Genomic DNA, 10895 nt, shown 5'->3' with positions numbered 1-10895 from the left:
TTGCTTATTGGAACACCAAGAAATGGGACCTCCCAGAAATTTGAATACGTACCCAGACGTATTTCTTCTGTCAACTCTGTCTCCACACCAATCAGAATCTGAATAACTCAGAAGTTCTGACTCATCCTTTCTTCCAGAAGGAAATAATACTCCATACTTCAGAGTTCCCTTGATATACCTCAGAATCCTGACAGCAGCTTGGTAATGGGACCACTTAGGTTTACTCATGAACCTACTAACCATCCCAACTGAATAGCAAATATCAGGTCTGGTATTGCACAAATACCTCAGAGAACCAACCAACTGTTTGAAGGTTGTAGCGTCCACATCCTTTCCATCAGAGTCAGAATCCAGTTTCTGATTTGTATCAGAAGGTGTGACAGCAATCTTACAATTCTTTAGATTAAATCTCTTCAGAAGTTCTAATTCATACTTGAGCTGATGCAAAATAATACCTTTCTCAGAGTATCTGAACTCCATCCCTAGAAAGTATGTCATTTTGTCTAGATCAGTCATTTCGAATTCATTCATCAGAACTTTCTTGAACTTGGCTATCTCCTGTTCAGAACTTCCAGTCAGCAGTATATCATCAACATATAAACATACGAGAGTCATATTTCCTTCAGAAGTATGCTGAACATAGACACCGTACTCCATCTCACATTTCTGAAAGCCTTGCTTCTTGAAAAATGAATCAATCTTCTGATTCCAAGCTCTGGGCGCTTGTTTTAATCCATATAGAGCTTTGTATAATCTGTACACCATCCCTTCCTGATTCTTTTTCACAAATCCAGGAGGTTGTGACACGTAAACTTCTTCTTCTAATGGACCGTTCAGAAATGCAGATTTTACATCTAAATGCATCAGAAGCCAATTCCGGTTAGCAGCTATTGCAATCACCATTCTGATTGTTTCATGTCTTGCTACAGGTGCAAACACTTCAGAGTAATCCAGCCCAGGTTTCTGTAGAAATCCTCTGGCTACCAACCTTGATTTATGTTTGCCAATTGAACCATCTGGCTTTAACTTCTGCTTGAAAACCCATCTGACGCTGATGGCTTTCTTGTCTTTTGGAAGTTCTGTCAGCTTCCAAGTCTTGTTTCTCTCTATAGCATCAAGTTCTTCTTTCATGGCCTTCAGCCAGAGCTTCTGCTTAAGAGCCTCTTCTGTACTTATGGGTTCAGAGTCTACTAACATGGCACACTGAATAACTTCTCCTTCAGAGTCTACTTCAATGTCTTGCAGCATGTCAAATTCTGCATATCTTCTGGGGATGTTTCTGATTCTTTGTGGTCTCTGAACTTGTTCAGAGTCTTGAGCTTCAGAGTTTCTAGCTTCAGATGGTTGACTTCCTCCAGAGCTTTGACCATCTTCAGGGTCTGGCATATTTCCAGAGTCTGAATTGTCACCAGAATCTGGATTACCATCAGAGTCTGGGTCATCAGAGTCTGGATCATCAGAGTCACCTTCATCTTCTGAGTCTTCTCCAGAGTCAGACTCACTATCAGAATCAGAATCAACGTCTTCAGAAATTTTTAACTCTGACCTTTCTTCAGAGGTTCTAACATCAGAATCAGATTGAGACTTATCCCAATTCCAAACTTCTGATTCCTTCACAATCACATCTCTGCTGAATTCAATTTTATTGGTTTCTGGACAATAGAGCTTGTATGCACCTGTACTGTGGTACCCTATCAGAATCATCACTTTGCTTCTATCATCCAGCTTCTGTCTTCTGGCTTCTGGAACATGTTTAGAGCAAACAGAACCAAACACCTTCAGATGACTAACACTTTGCTTATCTCCAGTCCACTTCTGTATTGGAACTATTTCCTTCAACTTCTTCGTAGGACATCGGTTGAGTACATACGTTGTAGTGGCAACAGCTTCTCCCCAGAGCTTCTGAGGAAGTTTCTTCTCCTTTAGCATGCTTCTCACCATATCAAACAAAGTGCGGTTTCTTCTTTCAGCAAGACCATTGTGTTGAGGGGTATAAGGAGCAGTAACCTCATGCTCAATTCCATTCTTCTCACAGAACTTCTGGAACTCTTTGGAGTTATACTCACCTCCACCGTCAGTTCTAAGAATCTTCAACTTCTGACCACTCTGATTCTCAGCCTTCATTCTGAACTTCTTGAATTCATCAAACACCTCGTGTTTAAACTTAATAAGGGATACCCATGTCATTCTTGTGAATTCATCAACAAATAACACAAAGTATTTATTCCCTCCAATCGATGCTACTAGAAATGGACCACACACATCAGAATGTACAACTCCCAAGGCATGTTTTGCTCTTGGAGCAGTTTCTGACGCAAATGGCAATCGTGGTTGTTTTCCTTCCATGCAAACTTTGCATGACTTTTCAGGCTTCTTAATTGCAGGAATTCCATGTACCAACTTCTTTGAATTCAGATGTTTTAATCTTCTGAAATTCAAATGACCAAATCTTCTGTGCCACAGCTCACTCTCCTTCTCAGCACTTGTTGCACTAAGACATTCTGAGTCTGCAGTTCTGACATTCACCTTGAATGTTCTATTCCTTCCCTGTTCTTACTCCATAATCAACTTCTGATTGCAGTCATACAGCTTCAGAAGATTGTCTTTCATGGTAACTGAAAAACCTTTCTCAATTAATTGTCCCACACTCATCAGATTGCTTCTGATGCCAGGTACATACCACACGTTCTGAATCAATGCTGTTTTCCCATTGTTCAGAATCACTCTGACATTTCCCATACCTTCTGCATTAAGATATTTGTCATCAGCACATCTGATCTTTGTCCTCTTTTCAGAGTCAAAGTCAACCAGCCATTTCTTGTTTCCAGTAAGATGATTTGAACAGCCAGTGTCCATATACCACCAGTCTATCAGATCCATATCATCAGATTCAGAGGCCATCAATAGCACAGATTCGTCATCAGAACTTCTGGCTATATTTGCTTCTTCTGATTTTCTCTCCTTGTTTGACCAACAGTCTCTAGCAAAGTGACCAAACTTCTTACAACAGTAACATTGGATCTTCTTCTTGTCATACTTCTCTTTTCCCTTCTGAGCATTCTTTTGTCTATCAGAGGTTGAGCTTTCTGACTTCTGACCACCATCAGATCTTCTCCTGGCTTCTGACTGCTTCTGATACCTCCTATCAAAAGTTGCTTTCAGAGCCTGCTGCTCTACTTCCCTTTCAGAAGTTCTCTCAGTCAAACGCAACTCTTGCGCTTCTAGACTGCTCTGCAGCTCTTCAATTCTCATGGTGCTCAGATCTTTGGAATGTTCTATTGCTACCACAATGTAATCAAATTGAGAGGTAAGGGATCTCAATACCTTCTCCATGATTGTTTCTTCAGAAAGAGTTTCTCCACACGCTTTCATCTCATTAGTGATCAGAATCACTCTGGAGATGTATTCAGAAACTTTCTCATTATTCTTCATGTTGAGATTCTCATATTGCTTTCTCAAGGACTGAAGCTTCACCTTCTTCACTGATGCGTCACCACCATAACATCTAACCAGTGTGTCCCACGCAGCCTTTGCTGTCGTTGAATCTGCAATCTTCTCAAACACATTTACATCAACACATTGATGAATGAAGAACAATGCTTTCTGATCCTTCTTCCTTACTTCCTTTTGTGCGTTTTTCTGTTCATCCGTCGCATCTGCTGCTACCGGAACATAACCATCAGTAACAAGATCTAGAACATCTTGAGCACCGAACAGTACACGCATTTGGATCATCCAACGATTCCAGTTTTTACCGTCAAATACTGGAAGTTTGGTGTTCATGTTGCCGTTTCTGTTCATCTTTCTACCTTGCACAGTACACTCAGATTTCTCACACAGTGTTTCCCAACCCACAAAATTAAAATTCTGATCAGATTTTGTTCAAGATTCAACACGAATCTAAGAATCAAAATCAAACACACAAGACCTCACGTTCACTCGTGTTTCCCGTGTTTCCCAATGAATCCGAACCGGAGCTCTAGATACCAATTGTTGGTGCAAAGGTAGAATGAATGGAAATATTCTATTAAGAGAATGACGGCTACAAAACATGATAAAAGTTACAATGATTGTCACCCTATTTATAAGCTAAAACTAGGGTTACTAGAATAGGATAAAATACTAAAATACCCTCTAACAAACTTAGGGGCTAAGAAAATAGTACAACTAATAAATATGAATTACTTATAATAATTCTAAGTATAGCATAAATACTAATTATTATAGTAAACTTTGACTATTTTGTAAAACAAAAAATTGTAACAAAACCATCAAGATAATTATGTGTCTCTCAACCAAAAATGGCAGGTTAACCATTCAGATATTGACATTCATTTGAAATATTATCTTTTCAACATTTGATATTATGAAAAAAAAAAATTATCTCTTTGATATACTAATATATTAAGATAACAGACATCAAATTCTTTATCCTAAAACACTCTTTCTAAAAAAACTCAAATATGAATATATTATCCCTCAGGCATTGGCTTGTTGCTTAATAAGCTTACAACCACACAGCACACACAAGTAAGCATTGAAAATCAATGCTGAAGTATTAAGCATGTAATCATGTTTCCATCAAAAACATGCACTATATTATTCTTTCCTTTTCCTTGAGAGAGAACCTATTTCTAGATTAAGATCATACTACGTTGAAACTAAAACTTCCAGGGCCTATGTAAATTATCAGATTTTGTGATGCCTTTGTGGATCTTTTTCTTTCCTACAGGATCAGTTTTATCTTTAGACTTAGGCTCTACGCAATTTCTTGTGTCTAAAGCAATATCAGAAGTGTTAAGTGATTTCACTTTACATTGAGCAAGAGAATGTCTATTTGGTGAAACAATACTATTCTTCGGAGCAGATAGTCTTCCATTTCCAATCTTGTTTCTGTTCCCAATCAATAGGTCATTCTCTGAAAACAAAATTGAGACAGAACTTTATGGTCATGTCAATAAATTGTGAATAACACAGAAAACAGATGCAAAATGAGGAAACTAGAATTAGCATGCATTCAGTATTATTGATGGTGTTTTCAATAATTACAAAGATGCAAAATGAGGAAACTAGAATTAGCATGCATTCGGTATAATTCATGGTGCTTACAATAATTACAAATATCCAACTGTGTTGGAGCATTGTATTGCGCAGCGACAAATAATGAATAGAATTCTCTTCTCTATCAGCTAGAACTAGAAGTGAAAGTTATTTTAGAATATTTTAAGCTTCTTATAAATATCTTAAGAGGCTCTATTCTCACTTTATACATACCATATGTTTTGAAGCAAACCCTGCTGTTTATTTGAACGAAAAGTGATTGGCCACATGATTCTTGGAACTATTATCACAATGACATTTCATGTGTTAATTTGCATTAAATTTAAAATAGAATGATGGAAAACCAACCTACATACGATAGTTTTGCTATTCAGGTTTTGAGAACAGGAGAATGAAGACCTAAGAAACCACCTACTGCACCCACAATGAGAACCCTTGCAATGGGATAAAGTGAACATTGAGATGCACCAAAAACAAATGGGCTGCTCAAACAAAAGTGACAGCAGCTAAGGAAAGCTCTTTGCCCTCTTTGCTTTCAGTTGGCCTTATCTTAATTTCTTCACAAGGATAATTCTTTTCATCCTTCCGATGAGCAAAAGCTTTAGACTGATTTAAAGCCAGTGAGTTTTCTGAAAAGGGGTCACAAAGAATAGGGATCTTCTCCATTTGTCAAAAGAAATGGAGAGTTTCATTACTATAGTTTTGTGTGTATATAGGCACACAAGTTTATAACATGTGACATACACAAACATTTATATGACTTTATACACTGTAGTGATGGAGAGAATCTCAATGATAGTGCACCATAGCCCAATGGGTTGGATGACTCGATTAGTGGGCCCAAGTTACGCGCACTTAGAACTTCTAGAAGGTTGTGAAAGCTGGGGAAATAAGAGACAATAAGCATTCTCCTTACTTTTTCGGGAGGATATTCTGTTATAAAAGAGAGGGGAATGGATTAGAGAATTCATTCCGAAAGTTTGTTAGAAAGTTGTTAGGAGAGTTACTCTATGGTTTAGGAGCAATTCTGCTCTGGTTTAAATTTTCTGTTTCATCCACCATTTTAAGAGCTTCAAGCTCAACCATTTGCAGTAAATAATACTCAGTATTCATCATATTTTTTTGGTTTCTATCACTCAACTTGAGAACAGAAGGATCTTCCTGATTAACATAGAATGCTTACTGATACCTTGCATCGTCCATAGCTCTCCATTTCTGTTGCACTTTTACTACACAACAATACTAATACATTCCCATTGAGAAGACCCCTAAATTTGTCTCCTAACAATATAATACTACCTGGGCCTTCCCAACTTATTTAGAGGCCTAAAGCACAATTTGTTGCGAGGCTTTAAAAAATAACATAAAGCTGAAAAAACAAAAGTTAAATTTGGCACAACCCAAAGATAGAACTTGAGAGATTGAATATATGAGGCACCAATTTTAACCAACTAAGCTAAGCAAATATTTATTAAGATTTTGTCATATTATATATTTATAACTAAGTTTATCTTTTTGAGTAAAAAATTTGACGTCTGAAGTCCTAGCTTTGGTGGCTTGGCCATTGGGCCGGCCCTGATGAATACTACTCAATACTCACTTACAGATGTGAATGTCGCCAACATAAGCTCAAAAGTCCAGTTTTTCCTAAAACATTCTTTTCAGCACTCCAATGTTTCTTTTCTTGTGACTGAAGCAATTTTGAATTATAAATAATATGAAGTGAGGTTGGAATACCTTCAAGTTCAACGTACTTCAAGTCTGCTCAACTCTATCTAAAAACTCATTTTAGAAGAGTTGCATTGTATCATTCTAGAACTACTTTTATAGTAAATTATTAAAATAAAAGTTATTCATGTATTTTCTAAAGGATCTATTCTTTACCAACCAGTATATCACTTGGCTTCAATTACTCATCAAAAGCAGCCCAAAACATTGTTATCTACGATATAAAGCATAATTGTTCTTGTGATCTCCATACCAACTTTTAGTCATAGCTCAGACACTCAAATCGCAAAAAGCAATAGAAAACAGAAAATCGATGAAGTATGAGATTTACCAGGACTTGAAATGACAGCACGGGGGCGTGGAATTGAACTGGCTTTACTGTTTAGTTTATTCTCATCATCAGTATTGCCATCCTTCTCAGGTCTGTGATCCTTCTCTAGTCCCCCTGGTCCTGACAAATGGGATGTCAAACCGCCATTTCCAAAATCTTGAGTAACAGATACTCGTGGAATCAAATTGGCTCTAATATATAGTTTACTCTCATCAGTGTCTCCATCCTTCTCTGGTTCAGGAGAACCTGAAGAATCGGATGTCAAACTACAGTCCCCAAAATCTTGGGTTACAGATACTACTGGAATTGACACTTGTGGCACGTAACAGTTTGGTACTTTGACAATAGACGGCGCAGAGAGAACTTTATGGTCCTTTACTGCAAAATTAGACTTAGCACCTTTACTAACTGCTAATCGGATTATGCCCACACTCAAAAGAATGAAAAAGTTGGACATAAGATTAGAAAAATTGGAAAAGAATCAAGTCAAAATTAGCAAGTGAGATGATTTAAAAATAAAATAACCTGGAGAACTAGGTGAGTGGAAGGATAGAGAGAGGAAAGCTTTCAAACCAACAAGTTCTCGTGCATCACCACCGTCGTATTCATCTTTCTGTCCTAATTTCACCTTTGGATACACTGAAAGTTAAGTTCCAATCCAAACAAAACAATCAAATCACGTTTCATCAAAATTGGCAACAAACACGGAATAAAAGAAGAATTACTTGAACTTACTTGATGATTTGAAGAAAAAACGGTGAACGGAAGTAAACGTTGCTGTGAGAAGAGAATAAGAAGAAAAAGAGAAGTGTTTGATGATGGTGAAGATGAATAAAAAAGAAAGGAATAATAATATGATGATGGTATCGTGTTGGGTCAAAATTGAAAGAATTGATTGATTCCTTTCCCGCGTTCCACTTGCAACTTCACGCACACCATTACTGTTTGTTCATGTCTTTTGACTAACGCCACGCTAAATTGAACCTTTTTTCCTTCTTTTTTTTCACACAAAAAAACTCGAGCCTTTATACTCGCCCACGTTTTTAATTAAGATCATAAATATGGGACTCACAAATTACTTATGTCTCCTAATTCCTTTTTACAAGTATTTTTACCACTTATTAATGTAATTTTTATTTACATAAATATCATCGATATCTTTTTCAAATAAATTATACACTTTTTTTTTATAAATGTAAAGAAAAGAAAGAATTATAAGGCACAAGTTAAGGTTTAAGTTTAATACCGTGGTCTAAAATCTTTGTGAGAGTATAAAGATAAATGTTAGCTTGACATATTTATAAAGATTAGATCTTAGAAGGTCTGAGTCTGATGTATGATAAATTTTTAAAATATGTGTGTATAGGTGGGCCTATCAGATTTATTCGATTTTTTTAATAGTTTAAGTTTGATCTATTTAATTAAATAAGTGTTATAATTGACATTTTCATATATATTAAAAATATATAATAAATAAATGAGAGAGAATAGTGAGTTTACCAAATTATCATTATTAATTAATGGTGTATTCGAATTAGCATTAACGCAAAGTAAAAATAATAATAAATTAAGTGTATTTATTATAGGGTACAATTGGAAGATAAAAATTAAAATTGCATTGGTAAACTAAAGTGACAATTATTTTAGGACAATTTTTTTTTAGATGTGACACTTATTTTGGAACGGAAGGAGTGGGTCGGGTCAGACCAAACTTAAATAGGTCAGCCTATAGGCTTCGGTAGGTTGGCCTCACCTATTCTCATCCCTAGCGATGGGCAAACTACCATAATTTAAGGTCAACTCGACTTTTAGGAAATGAGCTAGTATGACCAAGTTGATCTAACACCAAACAATCAAGTAAAGGGACTTTATTACGTAGACAATACATTCACTACAGATTAATGGTCATTATTAGATCAGGCTCAAACATAGGAACAACTGCATTTATGGATATTAACTAGTCTTAAATGTGCAGGTCGCTCGAATTTAATATATAAATGACACAAAGAGAAGAAGGCAAGCAACCCATACATAAATTAATCATAGTTAAAATAAGACTTCAATGGCTCTCGATAGTAAGTTTACACTGATGTACTTTTATGAGTACGTTTAACGCCGACTATGAAACTCGTTAAATTGACTTAGGTCACACAAATAATTTCCAACAACAGTCTAATCTCATCTCACCATGGTAAAGGTTGTCTCCAGTAGTAGCAACAATGATCGAGTTGTCATAACGAAAATGCTAGCCGTTATGGAGGAATTGCATTGCCATAATGAAACATTGTGGGATAATATTTGTAACCTACAGTAGCAACAATCATATCCTAATGTAATCTAGCAAGAAAAGCTCGCAAGTCCTCGACCACTCACTATTGAGATTTGGGACGCTTCTCTCCTTGACAACTTCAAACCACCATCGTTAGTCATGTTTGATGGCAAGACTGACCCTTAGACCATATAATCTATATAAACACTTAAATGATTATCATTGGGGCAACCGACTAACTAAAATACAAATTGATGGTTGGAACCTTGAAAGAGGCGGACCTTCGATGGTATAAGAGTCTCTCAAGGTTCTCGACATAAAGCTACCATGATTTGGCGACAAAGATGATTCACCATTTATAGACCATCAAACATTGAAAGGTCTCCACAACGAGGTTATTCATTGTTTTCTAAGGTCATTATGAGTCCTTACGGGAATATTTAGCTCGGTTTAACAAGGGAACCATTAAGGTCGCAAATCTGAACCATGAGATATTCGTTGGAGCTTTCTAGAACGAGTCCCTAACCCCAAGAGTTGATAGTCTCAATGGAAGAAATCATGGCAAGGGAAAATATTATATTAAAGGAGAAGAAAGCAATGCAGACAAGAGAACCTAAGATGTAAATGAGTGAGGTGGCGGAAAGCTTGAGGTGCCCAACCAGTGGAGGAACCTGAACATTATTCCAATTCGATAAAAGGATGCATTCAAGTCCTCTGGGAGACCTTTTTAACATTTCACACCGCTAAATATGAGGAAATAGTATATCCTTTAAGAGTTATATCATATTATGGTCATTTTGAACCACTTTCCCCCCTCAAAGGAAACATAATGGGAAGTAAGTCGGGTAAATGGTGTAAGTATCACATGATAAGAGTCCATCATATTGATTATTGTCACCACTTGAAGAGAGAGATTGAGAAGCTCATTTAGGAGGGCGCGTACAGAGATACGTATGAGGTAATTCCCAGAGTTTAGAAAGGAAAATGCCATAGACGAGAGAAGATTGGTAGAGAAGATTCAACCCAGAATGGGCCAAAATCGTGAAGAAAGGCATGATCCTATTCAAGCACATCACATCTTGAAACATAGTAGTTATAGTCAAGTTCATCCTAACTAATATATGCCAACCAGGTAATGCATATCGCCAACACTCCGCCCATTGAGGAAAAAATTTCCTCAATAGAGATTAGCTTCTTCAATAGAGATGCAGAAGGAGTCATACCTCAAGAAGATGACCCTATGGTGATTAACATACAAATGCACATATGGAATGTCAAAAAGGGTCCCTGTGGATCCATGTAGTTGGGTCGACGTCCACTATTGGGATGCATTCGAAGGTTTAAATCTAGATTCTGATCTTCTTTAACTTTTAAAGTTCAGTTAGGGGATTTTTTAGAAAACAAGTGAAGGTCCGAGTGTAACAACCCAAAACCTCACATTCAAATTATCGCGTAATTTAATAAAAAGTACAACCACATAGGGTGTCACTCACATCAAACATGTCA

The 10895-nt window shown here is 36.7% G+C and overlaps 1 protein-coding gene across 3 annotated transcripts; it reads right to left on the bottom strand.

The window, feature by feature from the left end:
- Positions 1-4330: 4330 nt before the first annotated feature.
- On the bottom strand, positions 4331-8169 carry LOC127092964 (uncharacterized). 3 transcript variants are annotated; one of them, XR_007792357.1, is made up of 5 exons: positions 7856-8105; positions 7646-7759; positions 7121-7498; positions 5275-5994; positions 4331-4918 (listed from the first exon to the last, which is right to left on the bottom strand). XR_007792357.1 is itself a non-coding variant. In XM_051031859.1 (4 exons), coding segments are annotated over exons 1-4 (750 nt in total). In that variant the 5' UTR covers positions 7857-8169; the 3' UTR covers positions 4331-4661. The 3 variants fall into 3 exon arrangements, 1 of the variants encoding a protein (XP_050887816.1); XR_007792358.1 differs by having other exon boundaries at positions 5410-5994; XM_051031859.1 differs by lacking the exon at positions 5275-5994 and having other exon boundaries at positions 7856-8169.
- Positions 8170-10895: the final 2726 nt, after the last annotated feature.

Source organism: Lathyrus oleraceus, chromosome 6 (assembly GCF_024323335.1).
Source record: "Lathyrus oleraceus cultivar Zhongwan6 chromosome 6, CAAS_Psat_ZW6_1.0, whole genome shotgun sequence".
Taxonomy (NCBI): Eukaryota; Viridiplantae; Streptophyta; class Magnoliopsida; order Fabales; family Fabaceae; genus Lathyrus; species Lathyrus oleraceus.
This window is presented reverse-complemented; position numbering and strand designations above follow the sequence as displayed.

Bases quoted from the DNA above. Each gene is read 5' to 3' on its own strand.
- LOC127092964 (XM_051031859.1), bottom strand. The intron at 7,499-7,645 runs GTTATTTTATTT...CTAATTTTGCAG, and splicing joins CCACTCACCTAGTTCTCCAG to TAAAGGACCATAAAGTTCTC. The intron at 4,919-7,120 runs GTAAATCTCATA...TTTTGTTTTCAG, and splicing joins TGCTGTCATTTCAAGTCCTG to AGAATGACCTATTGATTGGG.